General features: G+C 43.1%; 1 protein-coding gene across 2 annotated transcripts; it reads right to left on the bottom strand.

The window, feature by feature from the left end:
• Positions 1 to 526: 526 nt before the first annotated feature.
• LOC145572235 (uncharacterized) lies at positions 527 to 13691 on the bottom strand. 2 transcript variants are annotated; one of them, XM_081631233.1, is made up of 3 exons: positions 13490 to 13689; positions 13204 to 13404; positions 527 to 1059 (listed from the first exon to the last, which is right to left on the bottom strand). In XM_081631233.1, the coding sequence occupies exons 1-3, from the start codon at positions 13598 to 13600 to the stop codon at positions 1024 to 1026; spliced, it is 348 nt and encodes a 115-aa protein (XP_081487359.1). In that variant the 5' UTR covers positions 13601 to 13689; the 3' UTR covers positions 527 to 1023. The 2 variants fall into 2 exon arrangements, with proteins under 2 accessions (XP_081487359.1, XP_081487360.1); XM_081631234.1 differs by lacking the exon at positions 527 to 1059 and adding an exon at positions 1077 to 1168 and having other exon boundaries at positions 13490 to 13691.
• Positions 13692 to 15080: the final 1389 nt, after the last annotated feature.

Raw genomic sequence — 15080 nt, 5'->3', positions numbered from 1 at the left:
CCTCACCAACAAAGGTTTTCTTAGTTGTAAAGAGTGAAAATAGGGATTTTTCCTCACTTAGATAAGACCTCTTTAAGTTTCTACAGAGCTTTATTAGTTTCCAATAAAATAGCTTTTACTTATCAAAAGTCAGGTTACTGATCTGAGTTGGAGCACCAAAAGTAGCAACATATACTTCTACAACAACTTAATAATAAAGATTCCTTAGCAAAAAGACCCTGAAAATACAATAGATTACATCAACCAAAGAATATAGGATAAATTTTACTTCAGAACTTATTTTATTTTTCATTTCTAGAACTATTTTTATTTAAATTTTATTGACTGTTCAAATTAATTATCCAAAAATAAATAAATAAATGCTTATATACATGAATCAAGGGTAACTTTGACCCTTTATAAGATGACCTATTATGATCAACTTAGGCCCACCCCGCTTTAACCCTTTATAAGGTGACCCTTTTATGTTTTGATCTGCATTCGACCCAAACCAACCTCCAAACTCAACCCGTCCAATAACCAGATCTACATATAAACTAACTATCCATAACATTTAACAACAGAAATTTGTTCATGTATTAAGCCAATGTAATTTGTGTCTATTTTTGCCTTCTAAATTAATATAGCTCAAGCTGAACACAGCTAAATCAACCGAACAGTTTATGTACTGCTGCTCTGACCTTAAGACGCCTTGCTTCTGTGCTGCCCAAGCACGAGCCTCAACTACGAGGCTCCGATCAAATCATACTAACATATGAAAAGGACCAAAAGAACTTTCCATGAAACCTGAAGAAGAGGGCAACTTCGGGTCAAACACTCTCTGCCCCAGCTTTGATAATCACGCTGATGAAGGGAGTAGCTATTACCCAAGAGAGAATATGGCTATGTCACTTACATTGATGATCAAAATAGCACAGAATGTAATCATTACATACTTTTTAGTGAGACTTCAGAATACAGATGCAAATGCTGCTTATCTTCCAGCTAAATGTTGCCAGAATGAATCAGCCTATTACGAGCAGCTCAAAATGTGGAGCCATTGAATCCAAAAAAAGGTCGCTGCACCAAAATGCAAAGTCAGCAACATATGCAATATGCAATATACAATCATAACGGTGTAATGGTGATGTTGGACTCCCAGAGTCGGACACATTCCTGTCTATCTGATCTGCCCTTCCACGAGATTAAATTAGTCATGGACACATGTACAACAAACACTAATCCCAAACAAACTCATATAAAGATCAAAGCAGCCATCAAACAACCGAGCAAGAGGTGAAGAAATTCTAGGCATAAAGGAAACAGAACAAGTATTTTATCACCATATTAATTTTACCAGAAATTTTTGGAATTTTGTGAATCTAGCATTGGCAGCTAAACAATGGACAAAGATGGCTTTGGAAGCAGTCCAGCAGGTATGAGACAATAAGATCAATACAGATATCAACTTGAAGAGGAAACATTGAATTGGTTTCAATTTAAAATATCTTGTTGACATGAAAAACCTGTTCCTTTTATCTTGTCAGGTTTTAAATGCCATAACGACAGAAACAGAAGCAGAAGTTTGAATAATATACACAGGTTATTATTATGGTCAACTAAATGGTGTTCTCCAAAATTGGCACTAGTTACTATAATTCATCTAGTACATTCGTGAATTGCAAGCTAAATGTTTAATTGAGAAAAGGGAAACGAAAGAAGCTTAAAACTTCTGTGGATTCTGTTTACAGAAATACAACAAGTACAATAACTTAACCGATTGAATAATACATCTTCCACCCCCAAATGTTATTCATAGTTTCTGCTTTAATTTATCCTAGAAAGGGTGAAGAATTGTAATTCATATTTAACCACTAAACTACTCCAAAACAAAGGATGAAAAATATTAACGAATATAACTTTTCACTGTATCTCTTTACATTTGAGTCTAAATGCTGTGTGACTACCTCTATCCCTTCGCACAGTCTCTCTTTTTTGTACATCAGTTAACATTCTATTTTTCAGCATTTCCTACTAACTACTCCGTATTGATTTGTCCACATCCCCCTCTCATACTGCTCTTTTATATACTTCCTATAAATTATCCGCTTTTAAATTTATACTACATCAATATTTACACAAAACAACAACATCAAGAACAACAACAAAGCCTTAGTCCCAAAATGATTTAGGGTCGGCTATCATGAATCGTATAAGGAACCATATGATATGAAAAGGAACATAATATTTACACAATACTAAATCAATAAATAGATACATAACTAACATAAGTAGTAATAATAGTAATTTCTGTTAGTACTACTAAACCACCGTAATTTGATTCATTGCTAAACTTCCATTTCAAAGAATATCCCTTTTCTAATTGGATTTCAAGAATATTTCAAGTAAGGTTATGGCTAATTGCATTCGGACCTTCCACAAACACTGCCCATCAAAACATCTAAACTTGGATGACATTACCTTGCAGCATCCTTCAGTATGATCAACTATGTTATTAATCTTGGGTATTGGTTTCAAACACTGCTGTAATTTACCAAGATTTATATATTTTTTAGTTTTTTGTGAAAAGTCTGAATGCCCATACCATGTTTGAGTATCAAGGATCCGACACAGGGTACTCAGGGTACTTGAGGTATAATGAAAAGCCCGAGTAACATAGAATACCAATTAACACGCCCACATAGGTGCATCACATGAGCCAATCTTGATTTCTTTCCATACTTGTATTTGGTGGTAACACATTATTTTTATTAATAACTCAAAACTCCATTCATTATGAACTCAAATAACACAATCAAACAAATGAGATTATAACACAAATTATACCCTAATAACACAAATACAGAACCAAACAAATGACACCCAAATAATATCCTCAAGCAAATGACACCCATAACATCCTGTTTCTGCAAAAGAATTTCGGATCTGAGTTGTAGGGGAGCTCGTTCGTCTGGTCCAACCGAGTCCTGCAAAACAATGGAAGTCAACTGCCTCGGGGGGTGTTCCCGAGAAAGCCCCTCCGACGGTCAAGTCAGTAAAACTGTGTTTAGAGAGAGAGAATATATGTGGAAGAAATTAATTACCCGGTTAATCTGTCAAGATTAGTATTTATAAGAGAGGATTGGCTAATTTGATTAGGGTTAGGATTAGGGTTTCTGGCCGTTCTGGGCCATGTCAGGCCCTGTTGGGCTGTATTAGGGTTTCTCGGGATGCGTGCTGTGCATAATGATTGAATTTTCCTGTTTAGGGTTCGACTAAGGGTAATTTGGTAATTTCTGTATTAAATGACCGTGGGCCCACAGGGGGTCCAAACATTAGCCCCGCGACAAAGTCGTAAAGAGCTCTACGTGGTGCCGAAGTTCCGTAGGAGCTTCGGCCCACCGGAATTGCGAAAAAAGGCCTCTAGCATGGTGAAAATGCCATTTTTCTGATTACGGTCTCATTTTTATGCCTACTTTGGAACGGTATGGACTTGGACCATCTTACGAGCCCCTATGGTGGGCGATGATATAACTGATGCTTATCGAGAGCCCCTTGAGTGGGCGCTGATAAGTATACATACTCTTCTACATGGGCAACAAGCGTGTGTGGCACAATTCCCTTGCATGCGTAACAAGTGTCTGTGACACCATTCTCTTGCATGAATAGCAAGTGTCCTTTGGCTCATTTTTCGAGGCAAGAATTTCAAGTTATATAGCCATATAAACACCATATTTCTCACTCACAATTTCATTCACAATTTCATTCTCAAAAGGAATTCTAGTGAGAGAAAGTAGTGAGAGAAAGTAGTAAGCAAAGTAGTGAGAGAAAGTTAGTGAGAGAAAGCGTTTGCAACGCTGTTTGGTGGAAGGAAAGCTTGTGTGCTCTCGTTCGAAGGTAGTCGAGGCGGTGATCGTGATTTAGCATCAACCGGAGCTTCATTTAATTGCAAGACACTACACTTTAAGGTACGCCCTTGTTCTTTTACGCTTTCTTTCTTTAATGGCATCATCGTCAAGTTCTTCTAGCATTAGACAACCATGGTGGGTTGAACAAGGTGAACCCGCCGTGGAAGTAGCACAAGATTGTTCTGCTACCTCTAGTATCCCCTATGCCGATGTTTTGCCAGATTTCCATGGCGGGTCTCCGTACTCGTCTTATGAGGAGGACTATGGTCCGGGTGAGGTGACTGTGGCCTTCTCAGAGGGGGATGGTTTATTTAGGAGGCACCTTGAGAATGGTGTAGTTAGAGTGACGGAGGCTGCTGAAGACCAGGGCAACGAAGAGCACAATTACCAGGGCAACGTGCAACCACAATTACCAGGGCAACGTGCAACCACTTGGGAAAGGTTTAGAGGCCTATGGGTTGAGGGCGGTGTTTCAAGAAAGAATCCGCCTAGGCCAAATCTCACGGTCAATGATTGAGCAGTATGGTGTGACCGGCCAATACGTGGGGTATGCTCCTGAAGATGGGGACACTCCCGCGACTCCACCTCCGATGTGTACCGCCGTATATTGGTGTTTACTGAGGCAAGGAATGCGCTTTCCCCTTCACCCTTTTGTCAGGCTTTTGTTACGGGAGTACAACTTAGCCATTTGCAATTTGACGCCTAACTCTTGGCTAAAAGTGTACTCTTTTTTGGTGGTTTGTGCCATGATAAAGCATACTCCAACTTTAACGCTTTGGAGAAACTTGTTCAGATTGACTCCCTCCAAAGATTCAAATTTTGGTCCCGGCTGGTGGGCCTTTCGCATCCGCACAGGCTACAAAGTGGTGCTCGACCAACAGTCAAATGTTAAAAATTGGCGGGGCCAGTTTATGTTTGTTTATTGTCGTACTTGGGACATCCCATTGGTCCCGAATTTAGGGGAACCCAACTTGAGTTTAAATTTTGACGTTCCACCCATGAACCGGAAGGAAGCTGTAGTTGCCCTTTTGTTGGAAACTAAGGGTCTCGTGGTCAATGGCGATGCTGTTCAATTACCCATGAATTGGATACCCAACCGAGCCTTTCTAGAAGATGAAAGGAAACTTTGTACAATTGGCCTTGGCTTCCGCTCAGAGGGTATGCTAGAGGGGGGTCTTCCGCACATGTTTTAATTATATACACCTCTGTGTTGTTGTTTTAACTTTTTCCTACTCTTGTGCAGGACTCATGGATTCAGAAGCATTGAAGACCCAGAAAGCCCTTGCCCTGCAAGCTGCCGCGGTGAGGAAGCTACTAAAGAAAGGAACCAGGAATATACCTCCCCCACCCTTGGTAAGCTATCTTTGTCGACTTTGATGCATTTGATGGTTTGAATCTCATTGACCTGTCATTTTTGTAGAGAGAAAGGGGGAAAGTTGCTTCAGCTCCGGTGGTGATACCAGGGCACAGCTCTAGTACGGCCCCTGAAGATTACCAAGCACAGCCTTCAGTAATGCTTGAAGGCAATGACCAGATGGTGCCATCCCCTCAGCAGATGGCGCCCTCCCCTCAGCGTCCGCCAAGCCCTAAAAGGAAAAGGCGCAATGACGGGAGTGGCTCATCTAGTAGGGCCCCGTTTTGGGACCTCGACAGCTCCGGAAGAGAGGCTCGCGCTGAATCGGCACTAGGTCACCTTTACTCGACTGTTGATGCCGACCACTTCAAAGGCTTGGATCACGAGGAAGAGTTCAAGATTATGCAGCAATCATGGGCTGAGGTTTGTGCCCGTCCTTTTCCTTACTGTTAGTTTTACTGTTTTGCCGTGATTAACATGCCTTTATTTCATCATTTTCAGTATTCGGTACGGGCCGCCGCGTTTGCACAGCGAGGGCTTATGGTCACAGGCCTAGCTAAGGAAAACCATGCACTCATGCAGGAGGTTGATTCGCTTAAGGAGCAAGTTGCCAGCCTACGGTTGCAGCTTGAAGAGGTGACGAGCCTTAAGGCCAAGGCTATCACGAAGAAGCTCCAGCTCAGAAAAGAAAAGAATCAGCTCAAGGAACAGCTGAAGACGACTCTAGGGGAGTTGGAATCTGCCAAGGAAAAGTTGGCCAATGTTGAAGAGCAGTTGAGGGCGACTGGTGCCACCCAAGAAGAGATAGCAAAGGCTTGGCTCCAAACAACTGACGGTCGGGCCCACCTTGAAGAAGAGTGCGTCGAAGCTAACGAGTTAGGGCAAGAGACAGGAGTCCGTCGTCTTCAGGCTGCCTTTGAACTCGTTCACCCCAACCTTCAATTTGAGCCTCTCTACGGCAGATACCAAGAAATCCTCCAAAGCGAGCTTGATGAGATGATGAAGAACTTCTCGTTTTGTGATGAGGGCCAAGGTAGTCAAGCCCAAGAGCTTCAACCAACTGCTGATCAACCTCCCGTGGGCGGCAATCGATATCATGTGCTGAAACAGGGTGGTTCTAAGGATGATTCCGAGGATGATGCTTCTAGCTCTCATTCTCATCATGACTAGTTTCCTTTTTATTGCTTTTTCTTTCTCCTGTATCCATTTATTTATTTCTAAGTAGTTTTGTATTTAAAGAAACATCAATGAAGAAACAGATTGTTCTGGCTCACTTATGTTTACTTGTATTTATTATGCTTGATGCCCTTTGGGGCGGCCGAGCCCCTTGAGTGGGCGATGATGTGTTTGGTGCCCCCTTGGGGCTAATGAGCCCCTTGGATGGGCGATATATGTTCGGTGCCCCTTGGGGCTAATGAGCCCCTTGGATGGCCAATGATGGTAAACTTGTAGTTTAGTGGTAAAATGGAAGTGAAAATTCTGAATGGAAAATACGAAGTTTGCTATTAATGGAAATTGATTACTATCGTGGCAACAAATGCACTTATTCTATGACCAAACGTCTTACGATGATGAAATGTTCACATAGCCTCTATATGTAGTACCCATGCCCCCATTACATCGTGTAAGTGTTGAAAATAAACTAAATTGAATACCGAAAAATATGAATTCAAACATAAAACCTTCTAAGGTTCTCCGCGTTCCATGGCCTTTCTAAGGCTTTGCCTTCGGGAGACTCCAGGCGGAAGGTCCCTTTTGCAACTTGTTCTGTGACTTTATAGGGCCCTTCCCAGTTGGGGGATAACTTTCCTAGCTCGGGTTTGCGGCCTGTAGCTTCTATATTGCGTAGCACCCAATCTCCTACTCCAATCTGCTGCTTCTCCTTGACCCTCCTATTGAAGTGACGGGTCATTTTCTGTTTTTGTGCAATTGATCTGAGTAGGGCGTTGCCCCTTATTTCAGGCAATAGGTTTAAATCCATGCTTTTGTTTGCTTCATTCATCTTATAATCGTAGAATGTGATCCTGGGCGATGGAATCCCTATTTCGACTGGTAGCACAGCCTCGCTGCCATAAACAAGAGTGAACGGGGTTTGGCCCGTTGCATCTTTCAGAGTTGTTCTAGCTGACCATAGAACACCTGGTAGGTCATCGACCCATGACCCTTTGGCCCCTTCTAACATCGTTTGTAGGCCGTGGAGTATGATTTTGTTTGCGGCCTCAGCTAGGCCATTCGCTTGAGGGTGAGATACAGCACTAAAGTTTGTGTGTATTCCAAACCTCTCGCAATACTCAACAGTCGGTCGACTATAGAATTGTCTTCCATTGTCTGATACGAGACTTCTGGGAACGCCAAACCTTGTGATGATGTTGCGCCATATGAACTTTTGAATTTGCTTATCAGTGATTGAGGCTAGGGGTTCGGCCTCGATCCACTTAGTGAAATAGTCTATGGCGACCATGAGGAATCTTCTCTGCCCCGAAGCTGCTGGGAATGGTCCGAGCAAATCCATGCCCCACTTATCAAACGGTAGGGTGGCGATGATAGTTTGTAATGGGATCGAGGGGAGCCTTTGCACATTGGCGAACTTTTGACACTTGTCACACTTTTGCACTAATTTGGTCGCATCCTCCCTTAAGGTAGGCCAATAAAATCCCGTTCTTAGTGCTTTGCCTGCTATGCACCGAGCCCCTTGATGACTTCCACAAGCTCCTTGGTGTATTTCTCGTAGCACATAGTCTCCATCTTCTGGGGTGATGCACTTCAGTAGGGGATGAGTATACGACTTCTTGTATAGATTTCCTTCGTGCCAAACGAACCATTCTGCTCGTTTCTTAATTGTGTCGGCCTCTTTAGGATCTTCTGGGAGTTTGTTGTCTCGCATGTAGTGCACTATTTGATCCATCCAAGTATTGGACCGGTCCAAGTAGTGAACTGCAGGTGCATTGATGCTTGGTTGTTTGAGAACTTCCCAGATTATAGAGCGAGGGCCGAGCCCCTGGGCGGAACTAGCCATTCGTGCAAGGGCATCAGCCTGTTGATTATCTGCCCTTGGAAGATGCTTGATCTGAAATTCCGATAACGGTGAAGCAGTTTCTTTGACCTTGTTGAGATACATGCGCATGCTATCTTCCTTGGCCTCGAATTCCCCTAGGACTTGGCTCACGATCAATTGGGAGTCAGAGAAGGCATGAACTGCCATGGCTCCTGCCACCTGGCACAGCTCTAGGCCCAAGATGAGGGCCTCATATTCAGCCTCATTGTTTGAGGCGTTGAAGTCGAACTTGACTGCATACTCAAACTTTTCGTTGCTCGGCGACATGATCAGAATGCCGGCTCCGCTTCCTGTCTTGGAAGAGGAGCCATCTACATATATTTGCCATGGTTTGGATCCATCATCAGCAGGGCGATGAGTGCATTCGGCGATGAAATCTGCTAGGGCTTGTGCTTTAATTGCCCTTCTAGGCTCATACTCAAGACCGAAATCTGCAAGCTGGTCTGCCCAATCTGTCATTCTATTTGAGTGGTTTCTCCCTTCGATTGCCTTCTTTATAGGATGGCTAGTCAAAACTTTAATGGGATGAGACTGAAAGTATGGCTTCAGCTTTCGACTTGCCATGACTAGGGCGAACACCAACTTCTCAATTTGGGAATACTTTGATTCTGCTCCTCTGTAAGCATGGCTGACAAAATATACCGGGTGTTGTGATCTATCCCTCTCAGCAACTAATACTGCGCTAGAAGAGTATTCAGATATAGCCAAATATAAGAACAATGTCTCCCCAGGCAAAGGGGAAACCAACTTGGGAAGAGAGGCCAAGTGTTCTTTTAGCTGTTGGAAGGCGATCTCAGCTGCTGCGTCCCATTGGAACACTTTTCTCTTGAGGGTGTTGAAAAAAGATAAGCTCTTGTCTGCCGATTTGGAAAGAAACCTGCCCAAGGCGGCTATGCATCCGGTCAGCCTCTGTACCTCCTTTACACTTCTAGGGGTTTGCATATCCAAGATGGCTCTGATTTTGTCGGGGTTAGCTTCAATGCCCCTTTCATCAACAAGGAAGCCAAGGCATTTGCCGCCCTTGACTCCAAACACACACTTTCTGGGATTTAACTTCATCCCATATTTTCTCAATGTCGCAAGCGTTTCGACCAAGTCTGTGACATGGTCTTTCTCGTAGCGACTCTTTACTATCATGTCATCAACGTAGGCTTCGACGTTTCTCCCTAATTGCCCTTCGAAGATTTTGTTGATGAACCTCTGGTATGTGGCTCCAGCATTTTTGAGGCCGAAAGGCATGGCCTTGTAACAATATACTCCTTGGTTAGTGATGAATGCGGTATGTGGCTGGTCATCTTCTGCCATGGGGATTTGATGATATCCCGCATTTGCATCCATGAAGCTGAATAGAGCATGTCCAGCCGTTGAATCCACAAGCTTGTCTATTTTAGGGAGAGGATGGTCATCTTTGGGGCACGCCTTGTTTAAGTCAGTGAAATCGACGCACATCCTCCATGCCCCAGAGGGTTTCTTCACCAATACAACATTCGCAAGCCAATCCGTATACTGACATTCTTTAATGAACCCTGCTTTGAGTAGCTTCTTTACCTCCGCTGCAGCTGCTGCAGTGCGCTCGGGGCCTTGATGCCTCAACTTTTGTTTAACAGGCTTGTAGCCTAGCTTGATGTTCAAGCGATGAGTCATAGTGGCAGGGTCTATGCCGGGCATCTCGTCTACTGAGTAGGCAAAGACATCGCGATGTGCCTTAAGCACATTGATTATTTGAGTGCGCAATGTAGCGTCAATATTTGTTCCGACCCGCACCGTTTCTTCTGCGGTGCCGATGACTTCTTCCTTATCTTCTTCTATGGGTTGGGGTTTGTCTACCCCTCTCGATTCTTCAGTGAAAAGGACGGAAGGGTCGGTCATTTTGTTCTTCTTTGATGGTTCCGCGGGTGCTTCTGATGCTCGCTTCAAGCTATTGACGTAGCATTCTCTAGCGGATCCTTGGTCTCCATATACTTTCCCAACTGTTCCATCTTCAAGTTCGAATTGCATGAGCAGCTGATAGACTGATATAGCCGCCTTTACCTTGTTCAATAATGGTCGTCCGAGTATGACATTGTAGGGCAAGGGTGTGTCCACCACCAAAAAGTGGGTGATCACCGATCTACCTTTCCCTTTGGGACCAAGTCGAACTGGTAAACGAATTGTTCCTTTGGGAAAGACGGACTGCCCCCCGAAGCCGATTAAGGGTCTGTCTACGGGCGCTAAATCTTCTTCGTTGTATTTCAAACGCCTCAAGCAATCAAGGGTGATGAGTTCTGCTGATGACCCGCTGTCGACGAGCACTCGACTAACTCTGAAGTTGGCAATTTTCATCTCAATGACCAAGGGGTCATCGTGGGGGACTTGCAAAGGGCGTTCTGGCTTTCCCCCGAACGTCATGATAGGCGAAGAGGGCGTTGAAGTGGGTGCGACCTTGAGCACTTGATGTTGCAAAGTTCGTAGGTTGTCTTTTGCTTTGTTCATTGAACCTCCGAGTGCCAGGCCACCGGCAATGACCGCGACATGTCCACCGGTGTCATCGCTACGAGTCTCTTTTGCCCTTTCTTTCTCCTTGTTGGAGCGGTCAGATTCTTTAAGGTATCTGTTAAGTTTTCCTTCGTCAGCAAGTTGATCAAGAGCTTTCTTTAACTCCCTACAATTCCTTGTGGTATGCCCGCATTCGCGATGATACTCGCACCAGAGTCTCTTGTCCCTCTTCTCTTCAGGGGTTCGAACTACAGGGAGCCTTGGCAACATGTTTTTCTCTTTGATATCCAGGTAGATCTCTCGACGATTACGGTTGTACCGAGGGTCGTTACCATGATCTGTGATCAGGTTGGATCATTTGGATGGTTGGTTCCGTGAAGGTTCATCCTCATGTTTCCTTTTTTTCTCTGGTGGATTAATTTCACGGCTTGTGCCACAAACTTCCGAGGCTTGTATGTTCTTGTGTGCCCGTTCCATGGCTTCAGTGAGGGTTGAAACCCCCGACTCGATCAGCTTAAATTTGAAATCCGTGGAACTCAGCCCGGCCAAAAAGGCTGTTAGGGCTGTCTCATCTGGTAAGTTTTGAATTTTCAAAGATTCTTGATTGAACCTTCGTATATAGTTCTGCAAGGTCTCCGTCTTCCCTTGTGTTACAGCCATCAGATTGACACTTGTTTTCTTCTGTCTTGCTGCGTGCTTGAAACGACTAACAAACACACGTTCCAAGTCTTGGTAGCTATGGATGCTACCTTTAGGCACACACTTTTGGAACCACAACAAGGCTTGTCCCTTTAGAGTGGTGGGGAAGTACTTACACCATGTGGCCTCGCAACTTGTTTGTACACTCATTTGCGCGGCATATGCGGCTAAGTGCTCATCAGGATCAGTATTTCCAGCGAAAGGCTCTATGGTAGGCATCTTGACCTTGTCCACTTTTGGTGCATTCATTAGTTCCTGGCTCAATGGGGTTAGCGGCATGGACAAATGTGACGGCAACCGTGGTGGCTGCTCATCTTGGTCTCGAGTTCTTCCTTCTTCCAGAGGTCTATGGCTTGTATGACGAGATATGGGATCCCGCTCAGATCTGTCCTGCCTTGGAGGATCTTCTGATTCTCCTACATCTTCTCGACGAGAAGGTGACCGTTGATCAGGCGATCTCGGACTCCGGCTTCGTCTACGACTCCATGCCCTATTCTCCTCGTTTTCGCGTGCTTGGCGTTGCTCAATTATTCTACGCCTATTAATGAGTTCTCGGGCATCCATCTCGCGCCGTTGTAAGCGCATCTCATTAATGAGTTGTCTTGCATCTGGGTCTCTAACCCGGTTTGCCGCTTCACCCTCCCTCCGGCGTCGGCTTGCGGTAGAGTGCCGGCTGGATTCTACGCGGACAGGTGATATAACAGGCCAATCATGAGGAGGTCGACAACGGTTTCCAGATCTACTGAGGGCGGACCTAGTAGTACCGAGGGGCTGTGCCCTACGGCTGTGTCCTCCACTCCGTCGGGAAACATTGTGGGGCTGTGCCCTTTGATTGTTCCGCGACGCTTGACGTCCTGGATCTTGTGGTGGCCGGTGAGAGGGTCCAGCTTGGTTGTTTTTCACAGCTTCGGTTAGTTGTCTAAGGGTATCCTGGAGAGTTGTGTTGAACTGCTCGGTCAGCTTTTCTAGATCTTGCCTAGTCACAGGTTGCTGATTTCCTTAATCAACGGGTTGTTCAACCTCCATGTTGTCACCTTCATCTTCACGGTTAGATTGTGGGTTGTTCCGCGGCTGACGAGGTGGGCGTGCCTGAACTTGGGTTTGATTCTGCCCACCAGCGTTTTGGGAAGGATCGGTTCGACGAGTGGTAACCATGACTTTTTGTTTGACGAATCCCCACAGACGGCGCCAATTGTTTCTGCAAAAGAATTTCGGATCTGAGTTGTAGGGGAGCTCGTTCGTCTGGTCCAACCAAGTCCTGCAAAACAATGGAAGTCAACTGCCTCGGGGGGTGTTCCCGAGAAAGCCCCTCCGACGGTCAAGTCAGTAAAAACTGTGTTTAGAGAGAGAGAATATATGTGGAAGAAATTAATTACCCGGTTAATCTGTCAAGATTAGTATTTATAAGAGAGGATTGGCTAATTTGATTAGGGTTAGGATTAGGGTTTCTGGCCGTTCTGGGCCATGTCAGGCCCTGTTGGGCTGTATTAGGGTTTCTCGGGATGCGTGCTGTGCATAATGATTGAATTTTCCTGTTTAGGGTTCGACTAAGGGTAATTTGGTAATTTCTGTATTAAATGACCGTGGGCCCACAGGGGGTCCAAACACATCCCATTCAATCAATCGATTTAGTTGTCACATTACTAGTTCAGACTCGCAATTATTTTAAAAAAATGTTCACAGTTATGCATAGCATTAAAAGTGTATCAAAAATACATGTAAATTGTTGTTACCTGAGCTTCATAAAATTTGATGTAGAATCTAGAACTATCAATAGAAAGCTTAGTTTGGAGTATTTCAGCAATAATTGAACTTAATTTCCCATTAACAGCAGGGCCAAGTCCTCCAACTGAGATCAATTCTCCATATGCAGTAGCTTCTTCCGTTCCCGAAAAAGCAATTGGTACTCCTCCGTTTATCAACACCATCACATACTTCAATCACAATAAATTAAATAGTCACGTCGATAGTGTAATTTAAACTAGTAACGCCTGAAAAAAAGGGAGAGAGAGAAATTACAGATTTGGGTTTGCCAATGGTTTTAGCAACAGCTTTGGTGGCATCCTTGAGAATATCTGAGGCGATAACGGCATCAACTGGGACATTTGTGAACAAATGTAAGGTAGGCATGTTCTGGTTTAACTACCGGGGAAATTTGAACGTCTAAATGCAAATGCACTAGCTAAACAGATAATGTGTTAGCTAAATTTATGGTCCCGAATGCCCTTACGGCCCCGTGTAGAGATGGTAGGTGTCTAGGTGAGTATAAAATACGGGTTCTGCATCGCTTCCAACCTAGTTGGGTCGGGATTATGTTTGAGGTTCAGGAATACATGTCCTTAAGTTGATGGTTGTGGATCAGGAATATGATTTATACTCAATCTCAACCCCCAATAATTATTAGGTGTCTATATTATGAACATTTAGTAAAAAAAATGAACACTTTACAAAATAAACATTTAGTAAAAAAAATTAACACTTACAAAAAAATAAACATTTAGTATTCCTTCCGTTTTTAAATACTTACTTCACTTCTCTTTTGCGGCCGTTTTTAAATACTTGCTCAATTTCTTTATTTCAAACGATTTTATAATATTTAATTTATTTCTCTCAATTAGTGGGACCCAATTTTATTACTTTTAAATTCTCTCGCCTCCAATTTACCTTCCACTAACCTTACTATCTCTATATTATATTACTTTCTCCAATTTCTCCTAAAACTCTACTCATGGAGAAATACAGCAAGTGTTTAAAAACGGAGGGAGTAATAAATATGAACAAGTCATAAAAATGAACTTTTAATAATATAATATGAACACATCTGTTACACTCAAAAATCAAATTTATAACCTTTTATTGACTTTTTTGACTTTGACCAAGCAAATTGGGTCTTAGAGTCAGCACAAGGCATTCAGGGTAAACTGGCAAGGAAGTAAGGAGAATTAAGCTAATATCACTTAATGGCCCAATGAACACAAGTCGATTTGGAGGCAAATGTGTATTTTAATTTTGAAGAGAGTTGACGCCAAGAAACATAATTGCATAATAGTTATAGGATTCGATCATAACTGCTCCAATTTGCTTATAAATAGATGCGTAAGGATTAAAGGTAGGACATCAACAAATCAATCAACAACAATCATTTCATTTTTTTTAAGTTTTTCTTCTTAGCTTTCGTATTTTCCCTTGGCTTAGTAGCAAGTGATAGTTTAGTTTATCTCTTAGCATGTATTAAAGATCGTTTGTCTTTTCCAATTGTATGATCATGGAGGTAATTTCTCCTTCAACTTATACAATTGTAGACCTAACTATATCCTTTAATTAATGGAATGCATTGCATCTTTTGGCAAATGTTTTATCTACTTGTTTCTTTAAGCAATCTAAGTTGTTTTACTTTCTTTGGGAAAGCTTCCTCATTTTCTGTATTATTACGCTAGCAAGATTATCAATCTTTGAAACCGGTAACTCAAGGGGCAGCACCCTAATACTCTACAACAAGATAGAGTATTTAACTTGTTGGCAAAGAAAAATATTTGCATCAACAAGTTTTTTGGCGACCATAGTGGGAGAACAATAAACTTAATCCATTTAACTTTGTTAATTTGGAAGT

Source organism: Chenopodium album, chromosome 12 (assembly GCF_948465745.1).
Source record: "Chenopodium album chromosome 12, dcCheAlbu1.1, whole genome shotgun sequence".
NCBI lineage: Eukaryota > Viridiplantae > Streptophyta > Magnoliopsida > Caryophyllales > Amaranthaceae > Chenopodium > Chenopodium album.
The sequence above is the reverse complement of the archived record's forward strand: the minus strand, read 5'-3'. Positions and strand labels throughout refer to the sequence as shown.

Bases quoted from the DNA above. Each gene is read 5' to 3' on its own strand.
- LOC145572235 (XM_081631233.1), bottom strand. From the start codon at position 13,600: ATGCCTACCTTACATTTGTTCACAAATGTCCCAGTTGATGCCGTTATC. The intron at 13,405-13,489 runs GTAATTTCTCTC...TTGTGATTGAAG, and splicing joins CCATTGGCAAACCCAAATCT to TATGTGATGGTGTTGATAAA. The intron at 1,060-13,203 runs GTAACAACAATT...ATTTTGGTGCAG, and splicing joins TCAAATTTTATGAAGCTCAG to CGACCTTTTTTTGGATTCAA.